We start from the raw sequence: 24,381 nt of genomic DNA, 5'->3' as shown, positions 1-24,381 counted from the left end.
TTAGCTGGGTTTGTTGGGCTGGCTAAATGTTTGGAGGAGAAACCTAGCCTTGGGATAGCAGATATGGGAAAACCAGGCTGGAAAGGCACATCAGAGATGTTGTAAAGGGTTCTGTGGGGTAAGTGAGGCTCCCGTGAGTGAAGGAGTAAAGGTCTYTTCATGCAGTTTTGAGCAGAGGGGGTCTAGTTTGGGCTTGTGTGACTGATGCTAACCAGGAATCCCTTCTCTTGCCTCTAGATTGAGAAGGCTGACTTGATGGATGARGGAGTCTATTCCTGTGTTGCAGTGAACCTTGCCGGGCAGGACAAGCAAGATGTGATGGTGAAGGTCCTGGGTAAGAAAGCGGGCAGAGAGCTGAGATCCTGACAGGATGAAATATCTCTCCCTGGGGAACAAAGCAACCCAGAGAAGCAGGGCCATAAATCCTGATCCTCTGCTTGCTGGCCTTCTGCTAGCAAGGCCAAGTCGGTGAGCAGCAGAGGCACTGCACAGGGGCTAGTTGCACCCGCACCAGATGTCCTGCAGCCCTTCACAGCCTAGACCTGAAGCCTTGCAAGGGAGAGTGAGACAAAGTGGTTTGCCCGGGGCTAGGCATCCACCTGGGGCAGAGTGAAGCTGAGGATGTTAGTGTCATCTCCGCTGCTCTGTACTTTGCATAGCAGTCCCAGAGAAGGGAGCAAGTGCAACCGTGCAGCTCCCAGCCYGTTGCTCTGTCAGCTAAGGACATGCCGCAAGTCCTCCATGTTCCTGACCATCTCCCCCCACATGACTGCAGCTGGTGCAGGCCATACAGAGCTGATGACCATTGGTGCTGTGTTGCAGTGCCTCCAAACATTGAACCTGGTGAGGTGAACGTGACTGTCCTGGAGAACGCCACAGCATCCCTTCAGTGCCTGGCCTCTGGGGTGCCGAATCCCGGTAACTCAGTCTTCTCCCTTGGCTCCTACTTACACTTCAGTTTTCCTGGGGCTCCTCTTTGCTCTGACAATTCAGCATTGCYGTTTCCAGCCCGTTGGCTCTTTGTAGACACCTTGGTGACCTCAGGGTGAGATGCTGGATACTTGTTAGGGAATAAAGGTGTTGGGGGCCAGCTGGGAAATTCAGTATTACAGCCCAAGCTTTGATGGATGGCTGAGCATGAATCCCAGAGTTTCCCTAGGTCTGAAATCCTCATCTCTTGTGCACCACGCTGGAGTACAACAGAGGAGGAGCCCGAGCCTCAGGGCTAAGGGGAAGCCCTGAGGCACAGCACACCCCTGAATAACGAAGGCCACCTGCCCCAAACATCCCCTGCGCCTGTCCTGTTGGTGAAATGAGAAGGCAGTCTTGCTCCTTCCAGCTCAGCTCTCTGCTTCCCTTCCAGACATAGCCTGGTACAAGGGGCCTGAGCAGCTCTTGGCCAGGCCAGGCCTCGTCCTGTCCAGAGATGGGAAGCACTTGGAGATCCAGCATGCCCAGACCTCTGACTCTGGGAGCTATCACTGCGTGGCCTCCAATGAGGCTGGTAGCGCCGAGCTCTGGTACAGCCTGCAGGTGACCGGTGAGTCCATTGCGARGGGGCAAGGACTGTAGATGTCTGAGAGCTGGGTGCTGCCCACTGGCAGCCCTGTGTGTGTGCATGAGGCCAACGGGGCCAACGCAGCCTGTAGGTACATGCTTCCTCTGTCTATGGAAGATGGGTTTAGTGGAGACTCTGTTCTCTGCCCTGATTGCAGAAGGCAATGCCATCCCAGGGGGTTSCAGCCATGAAATCCTCCCCCCACCCATGTCCATCCTAGCAAATATTCCAGAAAACCAGGCCCTAAGGGCCGGTCCACATCACAGCACTCTTGGTGCACTTCTTGCCTCGGTCACCAGCCTTTCCTTCTGCATCCTGGTGTTTCTGGTGATGCTCAGTGCCTGCTTTGGCCTCTCTAGTGCCCCCACGGATCACATCTGGCCCCAGCCCTGTGACAGTGGTGATGAATGAGCCGGTGAATCTGGAGTGTGATGCCACGGGGGTCCCTGCCCCAGTTTTGTTGTGGCTGAAGGACGGCAATCCTGTGCCCAGCATGGTGGTGGATGGGCCACAGGTGAGACTCCTTGAAATGGAGCTGCTTGCTTTGCTTGCCTCCAGGCCATGCAAAGACGCTCTCCTTCCCCATTCTGACTTTTAAGAACCACGTTGCCAGGGAGGAGTGGATGCAGAATTGCCTGGACCTGYCCCTGCACTCAGTCCGGGGCTCTGCAAGGAAAGCATGAGCTCTGCTCCTGGGCTGGGCTCCCCAGCTGAGGAGGGGAGCAGCGAGCCTGCTGCACAGAGGACAGGAAGGCCTCTGGATGCAGCAAGGCAGGCTCTGAGCAGGCTTACACCAATCTGTTTCCCTGTTCCTGTTTGCTGGCTTGCAGCCCAGCTGGCTGCATGTTTCTGKTTTTTTTTTTTCTGCTCATTTGGGCTCTCTCTGTTTCCGGGCCTGGGGGGAGCACAGATCATCTCTGGTGGGCACGTGCTGTCCCTGCCAACCGCTCGCCTCCTGGATTCGGGGACGTACGTGTGCGTGGCCAGCAGTGTGGTGGGAGAGGACAGGTGGGAGGCTGCCCTCGAAGTGCGATGTAAGTACTGCTCTCCCTGAGAACCTGTGGGCTCTGCCGGGGTTCCCCTCTCCCTCCTTGTGACTGCTGGCCACGACKCTCAGAGGCGACGTCCGTGGCTGCTGTGGGTCCCCTTGAACAGGCTGGGGGGGGGGCATATGGGGCTGCTCTGCTGTCCCATGGTGAGTGCACAGAGGTGTCAGGTGCTCGGAAAGGTGGCGGGATGGGTCAGTGTGGCTGGGACACCCCAACTGAGCAGATAGTTTTGGGAAGGTGTTTCCCTGTTGATCTCCTCYGGGGGTGGTTGTTTTCCAGTGCCACCCACTGCCCTGGGCAAAGAGCAGAACATCTCCATCCTTGTCAACCAGTCTGTGTCTCTGGAGTGCTTGGCCCCTGAGGTATCTCCTCATGGTTCCCGCTGGCTGAAGGATGGGCACTTGCTCACACCAAAGCCAGGAGTGCAGCTGTCTGCGGAGGGGACCATGCTCCAGGTGATGTTTCAGAGTGCTGCAGAAGATGGGAGGGGAAATGAGGGTGCYAAGACCCTTGTCCATTCATGCCTGTCCTCAGGAGGTGGCAGACGGGGATGGGGGAGCCTCCCTTCCTACTCACCACAGCTGAAAGGGCTGTTCACAGCCCTGTCTAAGCCCTGAGCCTGCTCCTTGTCCTGAGCCCTGACAGATTCATCCAGTACCAACCCAAAATCTCCAGCTGGCTGAGGGGCTATGCGGGCTCCAGCTCTGCTGCAGCCCCTAGGAAAAGCCAGGGAGAGCGAATGCTCCAGCGTTGCTTGTTGCCACAGATCAAGAGAGCTGAYGTGCAGGATGCCGGCAGGTACACCTGCGAGATGTCCAGCCACCTGGGCCACTCGGAGAATCACTACAACCTTGATGTGTGGGGTAAGGGCTGTTGCAGCTGAAATGTCCCATTAGGGGAATATATAATACATAGACACACRYGTGTGTGTGTATGTGTGTACAGGCATATGTATGTATAATTYACAGCTGAGGTAGTTCACTGGCTTGGAAAATATTAAGCCCAAAAGTTAATGCTCTGCAAAATGATGCAGCTGGAGCTGGTAGGGAATTCCCTACAAGAATAGGTATCAGAAGGCAAAAGCCAATGTTTGCATGAGCCTTYCTTTGGGGAGACTTCAGTGATGATGGGGAAGAGCTGTCTTTCTAAAATTTGGCAAGAGAAAGAAAATATTTCCTTGCCTTTACCAGTGCTTCTCTGTCACTTCTTTACACTTGGACAATATAAAGGGTGCTGGAAGTATCAGCTCCTTTCCCCTGCCTGCCCAAGCCAGGAAGATGCTAATGGTTCCCAGGCTGCTGCCAAGACAGGAACCAGCCACATTCGCTTGCTTAATTCAAACACTCTTGCAGCTTTGCAGCCGGTGCAGCACGTCCTCGGCTAGCTGGAGAGCCAAAGCGGGGCCTGGCTTTTCTCAGGGATGCTTTAGGCTAGTTGGTGGAAGTGCTGCAGGCAGGTAGCCACGGAATGGAAAAAATCCAATTCTCCCAGTACACATTTGTTCTTAAAATCCCTTCCCAGGGAAACGTTTGCATGTTTGGCCTGGTGTCCTGGCTCGGGTGGATTGTTTGGGTTCTGCTGTTTTTTGTTTTTCAAGCGTTTCTGGGTGTTGGGTTTTTTTCTTCCAAAAACTAATGTCTCTCCTGGGAAGGAGTTGCCATTTTCCAGCTAGCTGTAATTACAAGCAACTGAAAACAAGGGCTGATAATGGAAAGTGTTAGCTAACCTTCACTGTGAGTAGTGCTGCCTAATAAGGCTGTGTCTGGCCAACTTGAACTCAGCCTGGCTGGTGCAGGATGCTCGGTCATCCTGTGCTGTAGGCCATGTGCAGTCAAAAGTATCTTTCATATTTAATATCTGGAAAGTCAATATTATTTCCACATGGAGCCAGTGCAGAGTGGTGGTACTAGCTACTTGTGTAAGTACCRGCTACTAGCTGCTTGTGTAAGACCCAGAGGAGCCTCAAGTCAGGGATAGCGAGCAGAGACGAGTCCCCCAAGGGGCTCGACAGTGCTGTTCCCCAAGCGTGTACCACCAAGTCACCTGTCCTGGTGTCACACTTGGCTCTGTTGTCCCAGCGGCCGTGCCTGAAGCCCCGTGGTAATGGAGCTGCTCCTCTTCTCTTGTGTCATGCAGTGCCCCCATCGTTCTCCTCGGCAGAGCCTGCTGCTGTGTCGGTGCTGGAAGGGCAGGTTGTTCAGCTGGTCTGCGAGTGCCATGGGATCCCCTTCCCCACTCTCACCTGGTGGAAGGATGGTAGGGTCCTTCTTCCCCTGAACTTCATCCCACCCTACCCAGATACTGACTCACCCAAGACTAGGTCCTTGCAGGTGATGCCAGTTGTGTGGGATAGAAGCCCCCTGTGCTAGCAAATGTTGGGCTAGATTTCAAAGCTGGTTTAAAGCCTATGTCTTGGCTTTTTGCTGTTGACATAATTGAGCATAAAATCACTGCACACTGGTCTCCTTGGAGCAAGAGGTGTTTTCCTGTGAGCAGTATCCAGCTAGTCTTTAGATGCTTATGGGTAGGGAGGTGGTCCTGCTGGGAGTCTGAGAGAGGGGTGGTATTCCCGCTTCCTTGRGCAGGCAAGATCCTCGCCACCAAGCCAGGGAGTCCGGAGCTGGTCTCTGCAGGAGGGAGGATGCTCTACATTGAGAAGATACGGCTGGTGGACAAGGGGTTGTACACGTGTGAATGCAGGAATGCTGTGGGCAGCAGCAGCAAGGAGTATCACCTAGGGGTGCATGGTGAGTCAGGGAAGGTACTGGAGACATGAAGCTCTGCTTTGGCAGCCGTGTATGCTCCTGCACGTGGATCTCGAGGCTCTGGTGCTGAGGCCTCTTCTAAGCTCTATGTCTGATCTGTCTCAATCCAGGGTCCAACTGGACCTGAAAGTTCACAGCTGTTGTACACTGCCTTGGTGTTTCTRGAAAGCATGGTGCCAACTGGGTTGTCTTTGCCCCTCCAGCTTCCTTCTCGGCTCCAAGCTGGTCTCAGCTTGTGTCTGCTCCATCACCCAATTGCACTAATTGCACCCACTTGGATTTGCTTTGCCTTGCTGCTGCCACCTCCACTGTACAGACCAATGGCRCTTTTATTTCTGCTTACATAAGACCTATGGGAACGCTTACAGTTTTGCCTCTGTCCCATGTGCCTCTTGCCCACAGCGCTGCCGAGGATCCGAGGCAGCAGCAAAGCCCTGAGGAAGGTTTCTGTGGTCAAGGCTGGTGAGACGGTTTTGGAGTGCGAGGCTGTGGGAACACCACCACCCACCGTCACATGGGTGAAAGATGGGCAGCCTGTGGTGAAGGGGGACGGGCTTCTACTTACAGACCAGGGGAGGCGGCTGCGCATCCTGAAGGCGGAGGTCACTCATTCGGGACGCTACACTTGCCTGGCAACGAATGCCGTGGGGCAGGAGGAGAGGGAGTTTGATGTGGCTGTACATGGTAAGGATGCAGGCAGGGGCTTGCTGCTGGGATGTGTGGAAGCAGGCAGGCTGGAGAAGGTTTGTGATGCTCCACTGCACATCTGGTAGAGTACGAGAGTGGGCAAGAAGCTGGCAGGCAGAAGGGTCTTTGAACAGGAGGAAGAAGCTCCAGGCAACATAGTGGCAGAAGTGGCTCCTTCAGCTCGTAGTAGGAGGTGTCCCCCTGCCTCAGTCCAGCATCAGCAAAGATGACTGCCTTGTCACTGTTTTCCAAGGACTCAGGGAAATCTTGTGGGTCGAAGAACCATGCACTTTAGCCGGAAAAGGAGTGAGGCTGCTCAGAGCGTGTGACTGTCTTGGTGTTATATCTGTAAGCATGGGCTTGGGCAAGCAGATAAATGGCACCTACTTGCCATGAGACACCTGTCTCATAACAACTCTGAAGTCTACAGCCTCAGGAGATGGTTACAGTCCTGCTGGGCTTTTGTCCTCAAACTATGCAAGCATGAGGATGGGAACAAGTAGGATTCTCAGTTTGCCCCCTTTGCCTCACTCTTCTGTTCTCTTGGAGGCTCTTTTGCAAATGGATGTTCATCCCTTCCTGTCCCTCCAGTTCCTCCGGAGTTCATTCAAGGAGCAGGATCAACAACCAACATTAGTGTGTCTCTTCATGGAGCCCTGATGCTGACCTGCGAGGCCTCTGGTGTTCCCCCACCCACTGTCACTTGGTTCTGGAAYGGCTCTCCCATCATTACGAGCAAGCACATGCATGTGCTCTCAGGTGAGACGTGAATGCTGGACACAGCGAGGGATGAGAGCTCTGGGGTTGTGTTCCACCCTAATGGCGATAGGGTTAAATGCAACAGAGCTCCCACAGTGCAGGAGCATTGCAAGRATGAGCAGGTGTCCTGGATCAGGGCCCTGAGACCTCTTTGCTTCATGTTTCCAGGGGGCTGGATGCTGAGGCTTGCTCACACGCGAGCTCAGGATGGAGGCCTCTATTCGTGCCTGGCCAGTAATGTGGCTGGAGAGGCCAGGAGGGATTTCCACGTGGAGGTCCTTGGTAAGAAGGTGGTCTCTGCCTGCTGCAGGACTTCTGGTGGGGCATCAGAGCTTTTACCCTTGCACAGATAGGCAAAGTTAAGATTTGGCATGTTGTTGGGAGCTGCAGTCCTGGGTCTTTTGTGCCTTAGCATGTGAGCTAAGAGGCTCTTGTTTGACCCAGCAAAGCTGGCCAGCTGTTGAGATCCCTAATGGCTTGTGTTCCTAGTTCCTCCTCACATTGAGGGTGTGGATGAGGAAGAAAGCATCAAAGTGCCCGAGGGTCACCCTGTCACCTGGTCCTGCCTGGCTACAGGTGAGCATTGCACAGGGGAATGGGAAAAATGCACAGACTGGAGAAGGGGCTGGGAAGCAACTCACCCAAGTCTCCCTTCTGGTGCATGGAGCAAACGGACAGTGCTCCATATGGGGTTATTCATCTTTTTGGAGGCCTCCCAGGCTTCTGTTCCAATCAATGACATACTAATAGCTAAGACTGGCTGAATAGCTTKCTTGAGATAGTTCCTGGCTTTGCAATTGGGCAGCCTGGGAAGTGGTTTGGATGCAAGGGAGGGCGCTCACACTGGGAGCTTGTTCAAGGACATAAGCTTCAATCTTTCCCAAATAGAAAATTCCTATAATGTGGTTTCCCCTTTGGCGATGGGAATAATCAATCACCTCCTACACAGGACAGCTTTATTTTCTGTCACTGGCTTGTCCAGCAGTCTCTAAAAAAACAAATCCAGACTGTGGTATTTCTGGACTTGAGTTTCTGTCCCCGCCTCCCACAAAGGCTCTAGAGCACCAGCTTAGTGACCTCACCCAGGCTGTGTGCAGATGCAGAAAAACTTTGCACAAAGGCTGAAACCTGCTTTCCACTCTGCACAGGCAACCCCCAGCCTAAGATCACCTGGCTGAAAGATGGCCATCCCCTGACTAGCCRAGATGTCTACTCCATCTCCCCCGATGGGTCTATATTGCACATCACCCAGACCAGCCTTTCTGATGCTGGCCGCTATTCCTGCGTGGCCTCCAATTCTGTGGCAGATCAGACCAAGCACTACCTGCTATACGTTTTGGGTATGAGATGCCTTTGGATAGAGGYGGTGTCTCTGGTGTGAGTAGGGGACATGGACTTTGAGGGCTTTTTAAGGGTCTGCCCCAGGTAGATGGTGGAGATTTCTGAGCCTCACAGCCTGCAGGATGAAATGAATTCCTGGACTAGTTATGAAACYCTCATAAGACTTGTGTGAAGGGACATAAGGGGCCCAAGACGAACTCTAGTCTAGGGTCCATATCTGATAGTGGCTGGTGGGAGTGGGGAGTACTTCTGCTACGTTCCCTGGGTTTCTGGAAGGTTTCTGGAAGGTTCTGTGTTTCTGCTACGTTTCTGGGTTTCTTGTTGTCCTTCAAGGACAGCATCTGCTAAAGTTAGGTTTGTGGCTATATGTGCTGTGCATTTTGCAATGGTCAATTTAGACTCCCTCAACTTGAGTCATGTCTGTGGTGGAGGGGTAAAGCATCAGGAAGTCTAAATGGGTGCTTATGCTAAATTCTTGCCACACAAACAAGTGTCTGCCCCCACAGTCAGCCCCATGTTTCCTGGAGAGGCCCACGATGCAACCAGAGAAGATGTTACTGTGATCATCAACAACCCCATCTCCCTCATCTGTGAGGCTCTGGCCTACCCRTCTCCCAACATCACCTGGCTCAAGGACGAGATTCCCCTTGAAGCCTCTAGAAATGTTCATCTGCTCCCTGGTACTGCACTGGTGTCTAGTGGCTCTGTGCAACTGCAGATTCCCTCCTGCTGCATGGCTCGGGGGTGGGAGTGGAGCCTCTTCTGGATCTGGCTATGGTCTAGGGTGGTGAGGAGTTGCTACCCTGTAATAACCAACAGGCTCAAGCTGTTGGACAGATGCTGCTGTTTCCTGCACRGTTTGTCTGATACTAGCTAGAGCCTCCTTAGCAGCTTTGGTGAGACAGCGCTGGTTTTCATGGGCCTTAAAACTGGGCTTTAAAAGAGTATTAGACTGCCTTGGGTCAGGTTTGTAGCTGATTAGCAGATGCTTAAAKGTGTCCTCTTGTGCTGTATGGGGCTAGCTGGCTGTGAGGCGGGGAGACTCTCAGTACTCCTCCTTTGCCCAGGTGGCCATGGGCTGCAGATCCTGAATGCCCTTGAAGAGGATGCAGGCACGTACAGTTGCATCGTGACCAATGAGGCTGGGGAGGCTGTGAAGAACTACACTGTGAAGGTCCTGGGTCCGTAAGCTCTCCCTGTCCTGCATGGCTCTGGTTGTAGCCCTACAACTATAACCTGTGGCACTGCCACTTCCCTTCCAGCTGCCTCACCCCAGACCACTGCACTACCACCTTCCCTCCTGCAATTGGTGCCATCTCTGTCACCCGTGTGCCAGCACGAGGCCTCAAAAAGCCTCTAGTCTCCCTCTGAGGAGGGCAAAGAGTACTATCTGGGGCACTCTGAGGTGCTGCCTGTCGCTGTGACTGTCAGTGTGCCTGTTGGATTAGGGCAGAGCAAGGGCATYAGAGGACTATTCTCTCACCCCAGCCATGCCCCATCTCCCTACTAGTTCCTCCTTGGATTGCCAAAGATGACCCTTCAGGGGAATTTGCTGTGACAGAAGTGAAAACCAAGGTCAACAGCACCGTGACACTGGAGTGCGAATCTTGGGCTGTTCCTGAGCCAACCATCCAGTGGTACAAGGAYGGGCAGGTGAGGCCCTAACCACAGGCAGGGAAGAGCTGCCCATTTTGGAAACTCTGCCGAGTAGATGTAGGGGGAAAAAAAATACCTTTTATAAGTCTATTTTAGCCCTAGTGTGTAATCCTCCTCCTTTTTTTTTCTTTTCTTTCTTTCTTTTTTTTTTTTTTTAATTCATCTTCCTTCGGGGCTGGGGTTCCCACACCAGCTCCTGGTAAGTGCTGGTCACCTCCAGATCCTTAACGAAGGACAGATCCTTCAGATCAAACCAGCCAGCGTCTCAGATTCGGGGCATTACACTTGTGTTGCTACCAATGCTGTGGGTGAAGATGACAAGGACTTCAGTGTGCATATCCAAGGTGGGCTGAAGTGGAAAACCAACTAAGTGGCTGTCCTGTGCCCAGATAAGTGGGTGTCTCAGCATGAGAGGTCCTTAGCTGGGTCCCTCATGGGAGAAGACTGAAGGAGGCAGCAAGAGGGTTCATGTATGCTGACAAATGGTATCTCACTRGGCCTGAGGCAGGTGCTCTGGTTGCAGCTGAGCGGGTGTGAGCCCCCCTTCTCTTCAGCTAACCACAGTGCTGTCCCTGTAGTGCCACCACTGTTCCAGAGGCCAAGGAGTGCCAATGAGGCCTTTGAGCTCCTCTACAGGGAAGAAGACCAGGATGGGGAGGTGGTAGAGCACCGACAGGCTGTACTTGACAACCCTGCTGCGCTCTACTGTGAAACCAGTGCCATCCCACCCCCCCGGCTCACCTGGTACAAGGATGGAGAGCCGCTCTCCTCCAGCGAGGGAGTGCTGATATTGCTAGGTAATGGGCACAGTTGTCCAGCATGCAATTTGAGAGGGATGGGACTCTTGCTGGGGAGGTTTTCTGGAGCAGCTCTATAGGTAGAGAGCATCCGTAGTGTGTGGTGGGGCTGGATCCTGCCCCCTAGATCCCACCAGTATGCAAGGCATGGTGTTACCAGGGCCGCAAAGGTGGCTGCGCACCGCAAGGTTTTGAGCCTTGCGGAGGGAGATGTGGGAGGACCCTGAGGGAGCATGCTATTCTCTGAGGTGGCCTGCCCCACGGCTTCTGCGTCGGGGAGCCCTCCTGCCCCAACTTTGCCCTGCGCCRCAGGGGGCCGGGTCCTGCAGCTCCCCGCAGTCCGGGAGGAGGATGCGGGCAGGTACACGTGTGAGGCAGCCAACGACGCGGGAGAGGACCGGATGCACTATGAGTTTGAGGTGCTGAGTGAGTATGGGAAAAGTGGGGCCTGGCCTGGGTAAGCATCATCTGTGGCAGCAGTGCTGGGCTGCACGTGGGGCAGCAGTGCTGGCAGGAGCCCTGTAACTCCCTGCTTCTTGCCGCCCTGGCCCAGCTCCCCCTGTCATCCATGGGAGCATGGAGGACCTTGTTGAGGAGGTGACCGCCACTGCCAACAGCACCATCCACTTGAAGTGCGAAGCCACTGCGAACCCGGCACCTGCAGTTTCCTGGCTCTGGAATGATGTCCCCATTGTGGCTGGCCCACGGCACCAGTTCCTGGAGGACGGCGAGGTCCTGCAGGTCAGCATCACCCTGGGGGGATACGAGAGATGCTGGGCAGAGGGATGGGGCACCTTCTCYCCTCTTGCAGAGTGCCAGTTCCCCGAGGGAGCCCAGGCAGCTCCCCAGCTTGTGGGGAGCCCCTGTGAGCCTCAGCAGGGCTCTGCTCCTCCTTTGCAGGTGGTGGCAGTGGAGGCGAGCGACGAGGGCAGCTACACATGCRTGGCTGAGAACCCAGCTGGCTCTGCTGAGAAGCACTTTGCCCTCACTGTGCAGGGTAAGTCCTCTTGGCCGACCCTTCTCCTGGTCACCACTTCACCTCCCCTCCTTCTCTGCCAGCTCGAGTCCTCCAGCGAGCCCTTGCCAGAGCCATCACAGAGCTGACGTGGCTCCTGATCTGCTTGGATGCCTTCATCCTGCTGCACTTCCCACCCCTCCCGCATGTGCTATGCGAGGAGGCCAAGGCACAGGGGGCCTGAAAGCAAGCTTAACTGCTGGTGGCCAGAGAGCTCAGGCTGCACTGCTTGAGGTTGGGAAGGCACCTGCAGGTTTATTTAAGTGCATCACTCCAGAAAGTAAAGCAAAATTTGCTTGAAAAACCCACTATGTGCCTGCAGTTGCCCTCGGGAGCCCAGCAGCAGGGTGCTGGGGTCCGACCACAGGAGGCTCTTGGTGCGTGTTTCTTCCTCGTGCTGTTTTGGCAGGAGCACTTGGGCCATCACTGCTTTTTAAACCTCACTGCGCATCCCCAGCTCTCAAGGTGCCYGGGGAGCAAGGATCGGGGCTTGCTTGGTGTTCACATGTGGACGCCTGCCCTCTCGGGTGATCTTTGAAGAASGCAGGGGCCAGATGTTTGCTTTTCCAGCAGTGACAGTGAGCGGGAAGTCAGTGCTCTCTGCTGGGGATGCCTGGCAGCTGGGTTTCTCCTCTGCCCATGCTCTGCTTGCTCTTGGATGCTTTTGCAGCATCTGAGCTGCCCCGTTATGTCCCAGCTCTTCTCCTAGCCGTGGACAGGCTGCGGCAGTCCGTGCCTGGTGTGTGCATGCATCACCTCACGCAGGTGAGGAAGCACGAGCTCAGCCTCAGCAGTGATGGTYGCCCTTTGCAATTATCTTTTTGGGGTGGGCCGGAGCAGAACCACCCCGGATCATGGGCGCAAACCCTGAAAGCGTTGATGGCGTTGTCGACGGCAGCGTCTCGCTGGTGTGCGATGTCCGATCCCACCTGGATGTGGAGATCATATGGTATAAGGAYGGCCACATCCTGCAGCTTGGTGAGGAAGCTTTCGTCACCTCAGGTACRTCCAGATGAGTTCCCAGGGCCCGGCACAGCTGCTAGCCCGCGACAGTGGGCTCTAACTCRCCTAACAAACCCCTTCGGGATACTGCATGTGGGATTCCTGAGCTAAGGTTTTCAGCCGTAACCACGTGCTAACAACTTGCTGCCGAGCAATCTTCCTCTCCCAGGAGGTCACATCTTGCAGACTGAGCTGATGTCCCCCAGGAGCTCCACACCTTCTGCTGCTGTGTCGATGCCTCGAACCTTGAAGACGGACTTTGGTTCCTTCTTTGGGTGCCTGCTGCATGGAGCTTGTGCTGGCCACGCCAGCACACGCCATTCATGAGCTCGATGTTTCGGACTTGCGCTCACCTCCTTCCCCCCCCCCCGCCCCGACTTGCTGCTCTTTGCTTCTTCCAGGTTCGCGCATCCTGCAGATCCCCCGTGTGCAGCTTTCCAGCACAGGCATATACATGTGCGTGGCTCTGAACGCAGCTGGCAGAGACGAGAAGCTCTTCATCCTCACTGTCCACGGTAAGCAGCAGGTACTCGACCTGCAAATCTGCCCCCGCAGGCGCCAGCACCTCCCCCGCTGCCCCATCTCCTGCTGATCAGCTCTGAAGGACCTGATGGCAGCCACTGGCTGCAGGTCCCCGTGAAGGTTTCCCCCTTGCCCTTGAAGCAGCAGCACTGCTGCCCTAGTGTCCGCTTCTCTCCAGCTCCACCAGCCGMGACCCCGGTGCCGGCGGGCCCGCGGCCGGCGGTGACGGTGCATGCCGGGGACACGGCCGTACTGCGCTGCAGCTTAGAGGAGCAGCTGGGATCCACGGTCACCTGGTACAAGGATGGGCAGGAGCTGCTGGCGGCGGATGGTGGCCGCATCCTGCTGAAAGGCTGGTGGCTGGAGATAGAAAACACCCAGGTAAAGCCGCGCTGGGAAAACTGTCCAACTTGCTCTGCCGGTGCTGGGTCTGACCCAGCCCCTTCCCCTCCACCAGGGCTCGGATGAAGGGCTCTACAGCTGCCGGGTAGCCGGCACTGAAGGAGAAGCGGTGCAGACCCTCACCATCCAAGGTACAGGGGCAGAAATCCAACCTTGCCTCTATATATATATATATATATATATATGTGTGTGTGTGTGTATATATATGTATGTATGTATATATAAAATATATATATTTAATATGCAGTTTTCCATCAAAACCCTGATTTTCCAAACCCAGGAATATTTTTCCTTTGGCTGTGCTGGGCCTCTTGCTCCTGAGATGCTGCTGGTGTGCAGGGATGGGGATGTGCGGGGAAGCAGGATGGTGCTGGATTCATGGCTGGGGGCGGGGAGGGAATCCCGCACGCCGGGGCAGCGGGCCGCGTGCGCCCAGACCCCAGCGCCTGTGCTCGCTCCTTCCCCAGTGCCCCCGGGCATCGAGGACCCGCGGCAGGAGACGCTCGACGCGGCCATGGGAAGCCCCCTCGTCCTGACRTGCGAAGTCACCGGCACGCCTGTGCCCACCGTCACCTGGCTGAAGGACGGGYGGCCACTGGGTACGAGCCGGAGAGGTGCTGTGCTGGGCTGTGGTCTCGCGTGGAGCCGTCCTGCCTCAGTTTCCCCTTTCTAATCCAGCTGCGAGAGAAGGGCAGGGTGCTGCGGGGCTCCGGTGGGGAGGAGGGAGAGGGCAAACGGGTTGGCATTTCTCCTGCCCGCTTTTAAGTGGCCTCAGCTGTGTTGTGAGGCCGAAGCGAGGGGATCTGGATGCAGGATGCGACGTGGGAAGCTCTCTGGGTACCAGCTGTCAAGTTAGGYCCCAGCATTGGCATCTGCCCACAAACTGGTGGCTCGTCCCCTTCTGGGAAGCCCCAGAAAGGCGCCGTGCAGACACCGTGCCTGCCCTTTAGCCGGGTCTCGGGGCCGGGAGCCAGGGGGGGAGCCTGGGTGGGCCGCGGCGGAGCAGAGCCGCAGCAGCCCCCGTCTCCTCGCAGGGAGCAGCGCGGAGCGGGGCCTGGTGTCCCGGGGCGCCCAGCTCCACATCGGCCCCTTGCAGCCCTTCCACCAGGGCCGCTACACGTGCCTGGCGCGGGGCCCCGACGCCGAGGCGCGCAAGGACTTCCTCGTGCTGGTGCGAGGTAGGGCCCCAAGGGTCCCCCCCCTTCGGAGGGGTGCGTGGCCCCAGGGAGCCTTCCTCCTCCTCCTCAGCCTCGCTCTCTTCTCGGCGTAGCGGCACCGCGGATCGTGAGCGCGGGGGTCCCCGGCGAGCACAGCGTGCTGGAGGGCAGCGGGGTGACGCTGGCGTGCCGGGCCGAGGGGCAGCCCGCCCCGCAGGTCGCCTGGCTGAAGGACGGGCAGCCCCTGGSGCTGCAGCCCCCGTCGCGCGCCCGGTGAGTCCCCCGGGGCAGAGCCGGCCCAGCACGCGGCGGGCACCGCTCCGACCGCGGCCAGGCCAGCCCAGCCCCACCCGTGCCTCAGTTTCCCCACCGGCAAACTAGTATTGCGAAGTGCATAGTGCTCCGCTGCTCCTCCAGCCACTCCGTGCTCGGGCTGGGACTAGCAGGTCCTGGCTCTGTGCTGACCCGGATCATCCCGGGTTACATCCCGCTGTTCCCAACCATGCCATCACCCGGCTTAGGGGCTGATCTGGCCCTGTAACSTGCCCTGAGCGTGGGACCTGCTGGGGCAACCTCAGAGCATCTCCGTCCCCAAGCCCTGGGATGCCCGTGGGACGCGGCGGGTCACTGCCCTGGGCTCTCCCCGTGCAGGCTGGCTCCGGACGGCAGCTCTCTGCTCCTCGAGGGGCTCCGGGCCGCCGACGCGGGGGCGTACACCTGCCTGGCCCGAAACAGCGCCGGYGAAGACACGCGGCTGCACACGCTGAGCGTGCTGGGTGAGCGCGGCCGGGGCGCGCGGGGGGCATCGCCGCCGGCCGCCTGCCCCGCGCCAGCCCTCTCACCCGCTCTGCTCCCTCGCCCAGTTCCCCCCGCCATCGAGGGCGGCGGCGCGGAGGAGGTCCGCGGCGTCCTCGCCGGGCTGGTGACGCTGGAGTGCCGGGCGCGGGGCTCGCGGCCCCTGCAGCTGAGCTGGCTGAAGGACGGGCTGCCGCTCCGCCTGTCGCCCCGCGTCCGGCTGCTCTCGGCCGGGCGCACCCTCCGGTAAGCGGCCCCGGCGCCGGAGAGCTCTCGCCGGGCTGCCCGCCCTGCCGAGCCGAGCCGCGCCGCGCCGCTGCAAGGAGCAGGAGGGCAAGCGCGGAGCTGACGCCTCCTCCTCTTCCTCGCTCCCGGCGCTGCCGACCGCCGCGTAGGATCTCTCCTGCGCAGGTTTCCGACGCCGGGCTCTACACCTGCGTCGCTGCYAACCAGGCAGGGGTGGCCGACCGCAGCTTCGTCCTGCAGATCCAGGGTACGGGGGAGCCGGGGGTTCACCGGGAATCTGGGGTCCGCAGGGGCGGGCGGGTCCTGGGGCTGGTTTTACCTGCCCGGCGCAGCCCTGCGCGTGCTGTCGGCTGCTGGGGTGGTCTCGTGGGCGGCGTAGTGAGGAAGGGCCAGCCTGAAAGCACGTAGGGGGGGGGGGGGGGGGGGGGGGGGGGGGGTCCTGGGGCTGGTTTTACCTGCCCGGCACAGCCCTGCGCGTGCTGTCGGCTGCTGGGGTGGTCTCGTGGGCGGCGTAGTGAGGAAGGGCCAGCCTGAAAGCACGTAGGGAAGGGAGCCGAGGTGGTGACGTGTCCTCCTTCCCATCCGGGGTCACCCTGGTGGTAGGCGAGCCCCTGCTGGGGAGGTCGACCTGCCTCAGGTAATTCCCAGGTATCCTGCAAGCACCTCCATGCGGGAGACCCGGCTTTGCTCCCCAGCCCCACTAATGCCCCCGGCTCCCTCCCAGTGCCCCCTGCGCTGGAGGGGACCCCGGAGAGCAGTGAGGAGCAGGCGGTGATGGCAGGCTCCGAGGTGACCTTCACCTGTGAAGCCAGCGGCTCTCCAGTGCCGGCGCTGAGCTGGCTGAAGGACGGCGAGCCCCTGGTGCTGCAGAGCACCGAGGGCTCGCRGCTGCACCTGGAGGCGGTGGGGCCGGCCGATTCGGGAGTTTACTCCTGCCGGGCTGTGAACGAGGCGGGTGAAGCCAGCAAGCACTTCCACCTGGTGGTGATGGGTACGTGTCATCTGGGAGAGGTGGCTGGCCGGAGGGAGCAAAGCACACCTTCGCACTCCTGTGGGAATTGCAGGCTGGCAGGCCCGCGAGTTGCCAGCATCCCTCCACCACCGTTCATTTTTGGGAGCACCTAGGGGTTGAAAGCCCCTCTGCACCTTGCAGAGCCGCCCCATGTCGAAGCCCCAGCCCAGCCGGTTGAGCTGTCCATTGCGGCGGGTGCCCTGCTGGAGCTGACGTGTGTGGTCACCGGCGTTCCCATGCCCACTGTCACCTGGGAGAAGGACGGGCGGCTGCTGGCTGGGCCCCAGCTCGCAGCCGGGAACGAGAGCACCCTGCGGATAGAGAGCACCGAGGTCATGGCTCCTCTTGCCTCATCTCCCCACTCCCCTTCTCCTTTTGCCTTTGGTGGGTTTCACCTCAGTTTTCCATCTCTGGGTCTCTGGTAGGTGGCCGATGCTGGCTTGTACACCTGCCTGGCCACTAGCCCTGCTGGGGAGGACAGCAGGACCTTCCATGTCAGAGCCGAAGGTACTGCTACCCCAAAGGGGGAGGGGGCCGAGCACCATGGGGTGGGACAGTTGGGACYGGTGAGGTGGGCATGAAGCCTGGGGCATCCCGAGATGATCACGGGGGGAGTCTGGTGTGGAGTGCAGCGGTCCTGGGGATCTGGGGGATGTGCCCAGCTCAGAGCAGGGTGTCCCCTGACCCACGTGTCCCGCAGCACCCCCCAGCATCGCAGGGGCCGGAGAGACCCAGAGCATCGCCGCCCCGGCGGGAGGGCAGCTCACCTTGGAGTGCCCCGCGGACGCCGTGCCACCTCCCCACATCGAGTGGCACCGGGAGGGCTCCCCCCTGCAGGTGGGTGCGCTCGGGGCCAGTGGCGCCCGGGTGGTGCCACAGCCCGCCGCGCGCCAGCCCCATCACGTGGGGGGACGGCATGGGGAAACGCCGCTGGAGGGGCTCTCTGGGGGCTGCTAGGAGGATGCTCGCACGCGGGTCCTGGCCGAGGGGCGCGTCCTGCAGATCCAGGGGCTGCTGGTGACGGACGGCGGGGAGTACAGCTGCACCGCCAGCAACGCGCTGGGGAGGACCAGCCTGAGCTTCCAGGTGGACGTTCACGGTGAGCAGTGCACCGGCGCAGCGTCTAGCTCTGCCGGGGACACGCGCCGGCTCCATCCCCCTTTYGTGCAGGGATGCACGTTGCTGTGGGGCCTCCTATAGACAGGATAGTGGGAAAGGGGGAATTAGACATCGCCCAGCTCCAGATGCTGGTCTGGTCTAAATTTCTTCGTCCCCTGAGCTGTGTTTCTAACTGTTTCCCATCTCTCCCCGGCGACGCTGCAGTGGCCCCGCAGATCCAGCCGGGCCCCGAGGCGGTGAGCGTGCCCGCCAACGGGTCGGCCGTGCTGCCCTGCGAGGCAGAGGGGTGGCCCGTGCCCCAGGTGACGTGGCGGAAGGACGGCCAGCTCCTGCCCCTCCACGAGAGCCCCAGGTACGAGGCTCTGCGGCGTGCGAGCCGGTTCTTGGCTGGCGCCAGCCTCTGCGTCCGTGGGCTTTGATGCGCCTGGAGCAGGGATGCTGCTGGCGAAGGGGAGCAAGCCCGGCTGCGGAGAACCCCAAGGAGCCTAACGGGACTCGCTCTCCCTCCGGCAGGCTGCGGCTCCTGCCGGGAGGCTCCCTGCGGATAGACCCCGTTCAGGTCCAGGATTCGGGCAACTACTTCTGCGTGGCATCCAGCCCCGCCGGGTCTGACCGACGAGGCCTCGACCTGCAAGTCCTGGGTAGGCGGAAGAGCCAGCCGGATCCTCGGGACTCAGCGGGCCCCTTTGAGCCTGGYTGTGCCGGATTCCTCCTGCACGCACCCTCCCTGCCACCCACCCGTGCCCCTCCAACGATGCGCCGCTGTCCTCGGCTCCTTGGTGCCCGGTGACCCCCGAGCTAAYGACCTCCTCGTGCTCTTCCGCAGTCCCTCCCGCCATCGCCCCCGGGCCCTCCAACTTCACCCTGGTGGCCCAGCAGCCGGCCTCGCTGGCCTGCGAAGCCACGGGCTCCCCCGTGCCCCACGTGACGTGGGAGAAGAACGGCCGCCCGCTGAACCCCCACCTCCCGCCCGGCGCCTACAGGTAGGGCGGCCCCGGCCGGCCCGCGCGCCCCGGCCGCGGAGCGTTCGCACTGCCCACGCGCGCTCTGCCCGCCGCAGGCTGCAGCCCTCGGGCTCGCTGCTCATCGCCAGCCCCGGCCTCCGGGACGAGGGGCGCTTCGAGTGCGTCGCCGCCAGCGCTGCCGGCGAGGCTCGCAAGCTCTTCCTCGTGTCCGTCCACGGTGAGCACCCGGGGGGGCCGGCGGTCCCGTGCAAAGCCGCTTCCCTAAGGGCGTTCTGCTGCGCGGGGCACGACGCGGATGCGCTTTGGCTCCCTGCTCTTGGTGGGATCCCCTCTAGCATCCGGGAGCAGGGCTGGGCAAGAGGGGACGCGGGAATACCTGCGCCCGCGCGCGCCGGCTCTGCTCCGGCGTCAGCCGCGCAGCCCGGCTCACCTCCCTCTCCTGCCGCCCTCTCCAGTGCCCCCCACCATCGCTGATGACCTCGCGGACGTGGTCGTCRCCCGGCTGTCCCCTGCCGTCCTCACCTGCTACGCCTCCGGCGTGCCCCCGCCGGCGGTGTCCTGGAGCAAGGACGGGGCTCAGCTGGGGCGCCGCGGAGGGGGCTACCGCGTCCTGCCCACAGGTACGGGGGGCCGGGGCGGCGCGGCGGGGGGCCGGGCCGCCGTCCCCGTGCCTCCCCTCTGCTCGCCGTCTTCCCAGGYGCCTTGGAGATCGGGCAGGCGCTGCCCGCCCACGCCGGCCGCTACACCTGCACGGCGAGGAACGCCGCCGGCACGGCCCGCAAACACCTCCTGCTCACGGTGCACGGTATGGGGGGCTGCTCCGGAGGCACCAAGGCAGGACCYTGGGGCACCTGGGCTCAGCCCGGGGGCTGGGGGAGAGGAACAGCACTCGGCAGCGTGTTCCCCATCTTCTGCTGCAGAGCCCCCCGTAGTGAAGCCCCTGCCCGGCATGGTGATGGTCATGGTCAACGCCAGCGTGGTGTTATCCTGCGAGGCGACCGGCGTCCCTCCACCGGTGATCACCTGGCAGAAGGAAGGCGTCAGCATTCCCAGAGGTGAGCTGGACCCCCAGAGCCCTGGCAGTCCCTGGGCGAGCGCAGCAGAGTCCTGGTGACGCTGCACTGCCTTCCAGCCCCTGYCCCTGATGGTGAGTTGGGTGACCGACCCGTGTCCTGGTGTGGTGCTGGGTGGCACTGCCAAGGACGCTTGCAGGAGGGGACATGTCAGCTCTGGTGACCACACCAGCCTCATTGCTTACYGGATGCCACCAAGGGCAGTCTGTGCACGTGCTGGCTGCTGGGACACTTCTGCAGGCAAAACCATGTTGGTGCATGGCCCGTTTGCGCACTGGCACGGCTGCTATCTCCTGGCCTTCATTCCTGCCCCGTTCCTGCAGGGCCTGGGTTCAAAATGCTCCCCAACGGGCAGCTGCACCTCCTGCGAGCCGCCGTGGAGGATGCTGGCATCTACCTGTGCGTGGCTGAAAACCCCTCGGGCACTGTCTCGGGGAGGACCAGGCTGATTGTGCAAGGTAAGGCTGCTGTCACGGCCCCTGCTTGCTCTCCTGGCTTCCTCCCTTCCACCTGGCTCCTTGCCTAGTGTCTATCAGGGTTGGGATCGTCTGGTAGCTGTCAGTCTGTCCCTGCCACAAGCATGGCTTCGCGTAGGTGTTCAGGCCTCTGCCGCCCAGCTGGTTCCCTTGCCAYGTCGCTGTGCTACTCTCTGGTTAATACCCAGAACTGCCTGAGCTGCAAGGCGCGAAGCCTGCCCCCAAATCCCCCCCGAGCGCCGCCGGCTCTCGGCTCTGCCCGTTGCCTGCTGAAGGCTCTCTAGGGAAGGTGCCGGTGCACGCGATGCCCGGGACCGCCCCGAAGCTGGGCTGACGGCGCAGCGGGTCCTGGGCGCTGCTTCGCTGGCGGCTCGGGGCGCGGGGCCAGGAGCGCTGCATCCCTGCAGCAGCCGCGGTCCCTCTGCCTTCCTGCCCCCTCGCAGTGCCCCCGGCCATCGAGGCTGGCCCCGCGGAGCTGGCTGTGCTGGAGGGGCTCGAGGTCCTGCTGCCCTGCGCGGCCCGGGGCATCCCGGAGCCCCGCGTGTCCTGGAGCAGAGAGGGAGCCCCGGTGCGGGGCCGCGGCGCCACGGCCACCGTCCTGCCCTCCGGGGAGCTGCTGCTCAGGGGCGTCCAGGTGAGCGTCGGCGCGGGCCCCTCCGGCRGCTACGCGTGCTGCAGAGGCCAGCGAGCCCAGAAAGAAGTCTTCTGGAGCTCGAAAGACGGTCGAGGTCATCCCGTGCCTGCAGGGTCCCTCAGCCCGAGTTAGCAGGATTCGGTGTCGCTCGACGGCCCCGCAACCCTGACGGGGAGGGCACGGGCGCCGTCCGCAAGAGGTGGCCGGACCCAAACCCTGACGCCCGGACCCGGAGGCCGGCAGAGCTGCAGCCGCGGCAGCCGGACCCGGCTCTCCCCGCGGCACGGATCCGAGCTCGCGCCCRCCCGCCTCGCTCCTCAACCCTCTCCTCCGCGCAGGAAGGGGATGCCGGGAGCTACTCCTGCACGGCGGCGAACTCAGCCGGGAAAGCCGTCCGCCGGCTCCGTCTCTCCGTCCTCACCCTCCCCACCTTCACCCGGCGGCCCGGGGACCTCATCCTGAGCCGGGGCGAGCGGCTGGAGCTGGTCTGCGCCGCGAAGGGCAACCCCGAGCCCCGCATCACCTGGACGGCCGACGGGCGGCCCGTCACCGGTGCGTGGGGGGCCGGGCGCTGGTGGGTTGGAGGAGGAGGATGCAGAGTGCGGAGGAGGAGCCCGTCCGAGGGGCAGCATCACTCTGGGGGGGGCCCAGTCCCCGCTGGCGCTGCGGGGGGCTGGGGGGGACCTGAGGGCGGCTTCTCCTTGCAGACGGCGTGTCGGAGCAGAGCGGCCGGAGCACGCTGCGGCGGGACGCCGTCACCCCGGCGGCCGGCGGGACCTACGCCTGCCGCGCCGAGAACAGCGCCGGCGCCGTCAGCGCCACCAGCGTCGTCCGCGTGCGGGGTAGGCGCCCGCCCGGGGCGGCCCCCTGGCCCTCTGCCCAGCCCTCCGCTTTCCCCCGAGGGAAGAGCCCGGCGCCTGCCGCGTGGAGCCCGTCGGGGCCCGTGCCCTGCTGGGCTGCAAAGCCCGGGGCACCGCGGGTGCCGCCGGCTCCGCGTGCCTTCTCCTCCCCTCGAAGGAGGGCCCCCGAAACGCGAGCCGTCCCCCCGCCCGGGCGCCCCATCCTGGGCACCTCGCCGCCCCCGCTGCTCCGCTCCCCTCGCTTTGCACMGCGTTTTGCGCTCCCCGCGCGAGCTCTGCTCTGCCCCGTCCTCCTCCGGCRCCCGCCCGCTAAACCCCGGTGTCCCGGGGGCCTTGCTGGGGCCGTGCCGGGTGCCCCACGCGCACGGCCGCTGGAGGAGCAGCCTGGGCTGCGGGGGGCCGTGCCCGGGGCTGCCGCGGGCCTCGCTCCGGCTGCTCGTGGCTCTGGCGAGGAGGTTTCTCGACACGGCGTTTTCCCCCCCTCCTCGCCCTCGGCCCGGCAGAGCCCCAGCGGGTGCGGGGCAGCCTCGTCGGCGTCGTCAACGCCCGGGAGCTCGGCGTCGCCGCCCTCGCCGCCAGCGCGCTGGACGACCCTCGYGCCGGCACGGCCGCCGTGCGCAGCAGCATCGGCAGCATCCCGGCCTCCGTTGGTGCGTGGCGGCGCGGACGCCTTCCCTCCGCCCCGGCGAGGCCCCCCACCTCGCTCCGGGGGGACGTTTGGGGGGAAAGAGGGAGACCAAACAAGCAGAAACGTGCTGCGAGCGGCCCCCCCGGTTCCGTGCCCACGGACGAGGGGTGGCTGGGGGYCTCCGGGGACGGCTGCTCCCCGCTCCGGAGGGCGCTGGCTCCGCGTCGATGCCTCCTCTCCTCCCGCTCCCAGGACCGCTGATGCGGGTGCTGGTGGCCRTCGTTGCCCCCGTGTACTGGTCCTTCGCGCACGCCGCGGGGGACGCCCGGAGCGGGTTCCTGCTCACCCAGGGCAGCTTCAGGCAGCGGTCGCAGGTGGAGTTTGCTACAGGTGAGGGACGTGGGGCTAYGGGGAGCTGAGCTCGCCCGCCGGGTATCTGCGCCAGCCCCTCGGGGAGAGGCCCATGGCCACGGCGGGGGTTTAGGCTGTTGGTGTCCCCAGCTATTGGGTGCAGAAAGGGTTGAGAGGGGATGAAGCGTGCCCCAAGTTTCCCAGGGCTCTGGGTGCTGTCAGAGTTGAGGTGCGGGTCTCCTCGGGCTGTGCCTGGTGCTGGTGCCCAGCCGCAGCAGGGTTGCGGGCACAGGGCTCGGTGCTCTCTCCACCATCTCCCTTGCAAAAGTAGCAGGAGTTTTGCGGCTCTTGCGCCTGGTCCTGGGTGGTTTAGCCTACGTATCCCCCCTGCCACCGGTCCCTGCAGGAGCTGGGGTTCAGCCCCACGCTGTCCCGAGCTTCGTGGCGGGGTCTGGAGCTGGCTGGGATCTTCCAAGCAGGAAGATCCTGGGCGGCCGCAGGGTGGTGGGTGTCCCCTGAGCTCTATGAGCATGGAGGTGAGGACAAGCTGCATGGGGAGGAGCTCAGGGGTCACACGAGGTTTAACGGGAGAGCTGGAATTCATCGGTGCCGAGGAGCCGGGTATCTGCTAACCTGAGCTCGGGCTGGAGAGCCGGGTCTTGCGGGGAAGCCACGGGCTGCCGGTCACTGTGTCCCGTCCCGGCAGGGGAGCTCCTCCGCATCACCCACACCGCCCGGGGCTTGGACGCCGGCGGCGCTCTGCTGCTCGACACCGTGGTCAGCGGCTCCGTGCCGGAGAGCGTCGCCGAGGCCGCGGTGCTGCTGCAGGTGCCCGGGGCTGCCAGCCCCCTCCTCGCCCCCGCGGCTGGCGCCGTCTGGAAGGTGCCTCCCATCCTGGGGGCACAGCGGGTACACCGGGCCCTGATCCATCCCGCCTCCCGCTCTTTCACCAGGATTTCAGCGAGCGCTACGTCCAGACGGGCCCGGGGCAGCTCTACGGCGACTCGGTGCAGAGCTTCGTGCAGGAGGGGCTCCTCGCCCGCGCCCGCTGCAACCACAGCATCGAGTACGACCCCGCGCTGGGCCGGCAGCCGCTCCGGGTGCAGCACCTCCGGGCCAGGTCAGTCAGAGCCTCCTTCGACCCAGCCGCGGAGGAGCTTCTCTTCCAGCTCAGCGCCTCGCTCGATGCAGGTAACGAGGGGCCGGAGCGCTGCGGGATGGGGCGAAGGCGGCTGTTCGCGCGCCCGACGGCGGCGAAGGCCGCGTCCCTGCAGCGACGCGTTTCTCAGCCRTCTCCGCTTGCTTCCCAGGGGCGAACGGAGACGAGTGCCCAGCAGGATTTGTCCTGGGTCCTCAGCAGCTGTATTGTGTCGGTACGGACCCTTCCCCGAGGGCTGGGGGCGCTGGGCTGGCTTCTGGGTCCCCCTCGGGGCCGTGTCCCTGCGTGAGGCTGGCCAGGGGACGCGGGTGCACCCTGCGTCTTGCTGGGTGGGGTGGGGGGAGTCTCCCCCC

General features: G+C 61.9%; 1 protein-coding gene across 1 annotated transcript in view; it reads left to right on the top strand.

The window, feature by feature from the left end:
- Positions 1-24,381, top strand: part of HMCN2 (hemicentin 2) — a 52,799-nt gene that overhangs the window by 26,245 nt on the left and 2,173 nt on the right. Inside the window, exons 37-89 of the mRNA XM_085325241.1 lie at positions 238-334; positions 823-918; positions 1,364-1,540; positions 1,918-2,072; positions 2,469-2,592; positions 2,887-3,062; positions 3,374-3,470; positions 4,744-4,863; positions 5,193-5,354; positions 5,775-6,056; positions 6,651-6,818; positions 6,987-7,100; positions 7,308-7,394; positions 7,967-8,158; positions 8,666-8,839; positions 9,227-9,340; positions 9,670-9,812; positions 10,009-10,159; positions 10,394-10,612; positions 10,925-11,038; positions 11,166-11,353; positions 11,513-11,609; positions 12,468-12,629; positions 13,031-13,144; positions 13,330-13,532; positions 13,609-13,684; positions 14,021-14,152; positions 14,588-14,731; positions 14,824-14,983; positions 15,362-15,486; positions 15,574-15,751; positions 15,901-15,998; positions 16,476-16,742; positions 16,905-17,095; positions 17,189-17,270; positions 17,464-17,600; positions 17,721-17,862; positions 18,087-18,234; positions 18,396-18,523; positions 18,709-18,865; positions 18,943-19,064; positions 19,303-19,467; positions 19,545-19,652; positions 19,768-19,902; positions 20,244-20,378; positions 20,840-21,030; positions 21,369-21,582; positions 21,738-21,872; positions 22,394-22,540; positions 22,771-22,908; positions 23,576-23,697; positions 23,823-24,060; positions 24,180-24,357. Coding sequence (XP_085181367.1) covers positions 238-334; positions 823-918; positions 1,364-1,540; positions 1,918-2,072; positions 2,469-2,592; positions 2,887-3,062; positions 3,374-3,470; positions 4,744-4,863; positions 5,193-5,354; positions 5,775-6,056; positions 6,651-6,818; positions 6,987-7,100; positions 7,308-7,394; positions 7,967-8,158; positions 8,666-8,839; positions 9,227-9,340; positions 9,670-9,812; positions 10,009-10,159; positions 10,394-10,612; positions 10,925-11,038; positions 11,166-11,353; positions 11,513-11,609; positions 12,468-12,629; positions 13,031-13,144; positions 13,330-13,532; positions 13,609-13,684; positions 14,021-14,152; positions 14,588-14,731; positions 14,824-14,983; positions 15,362-15,486; positions 15,574-15,751; positions 15,901-15,998; positions 16,476-16,742; positions 16,905-17,095; positions 17,189-17,270; positions 17,464-17,600; positions 17,721-17,862; positions 18,087-18,234; positions 18,396-18,523; positions 18,709-18,865; positions 18,943-19,064; positions 19,303-19,467; positions 19,545-19,652; positions 19,768-19,902; positions 20,244-20,378; positions 20,840-21,030; positions 21,369-21,582; positions 21,738-21,872; positions 22,394-22,540; positions 22,771-22,908; positions 23,576-23,697; positions 23,823-24,060; positions 24,180-24,357 — 7,919 coding nt within the window. The remainder of the gene's footprint in view (positions 1-237; positions 335-822; positions 919-1,363; positions 1,541-1,917; positions 2,073-2,468; positions 2,593-2,886; positions 3,063-3,373; positions 3,471-4,743; positions 4,864-5,192; positions 5,355-5,774; positions 6,057-6,650; positions 6,819-6,986; positions 7,101-7,307; positions 7,395-7,966; positions 8,159-8,665; positions 8,840-9,226; positions 9,341-9,669; positions 9,813-10,008; positions 10,160-10,393; positions 10,613-10,924; positions 11,039-11,165; positions 11,354-11,512; positions 11,610-12,467; positions 12,630-13,030; positions 13,145-13,329; positions 13,533-13,608; positions 13,685-14,020; positions 14,153-14,587; positions 14,732-14,823; positions 14,984-15,361; positions 15,487-15,573; positions 15,752-15,900; positions 15,999-16,475; positions 16,743-16,904; positions 17,096-17,188; positions 17,271-17,463; positions 17,601-17,720; positions 17,863-18,086; positions 18,235-18,395; positions 18,524-18,708; positions 18,866-18,942; positions 19,065-19,302; positions 19,468-19,544; positions 19,653-19,767; positions 19,903-20,243; positions 20,379-20,839; positions 21,031-21,368; positions 21,583-21,737; positions 21,873-22,393; positions 22,541-22,770; positions 22,909-23,575; positions 23,698-23,822; positions 24,061-24,179; positions 24,358-24,381) is intronic.

Source organism: Rhea americana, unplaced genomic scaffold (genome assembly GCF_003343005.1).
Source record: "Rhea americana isolate MKP2758 unplaced genomic scaffold, rheAme1 scaffold_97, whole genome shotgun sequence".
Classification (NCBI taxonomy): domain Eukaryota; kingdom Metazoa; phylum Chordata; class Aves; order Rheiformes; family Rheidae; genus Rhea; species Rhea americana.
The sequence above is the reverse complement of the archived record's forward strand: the minus strand, read 5'-3'. Positions and strand labels throughout refer to the sequence as shown.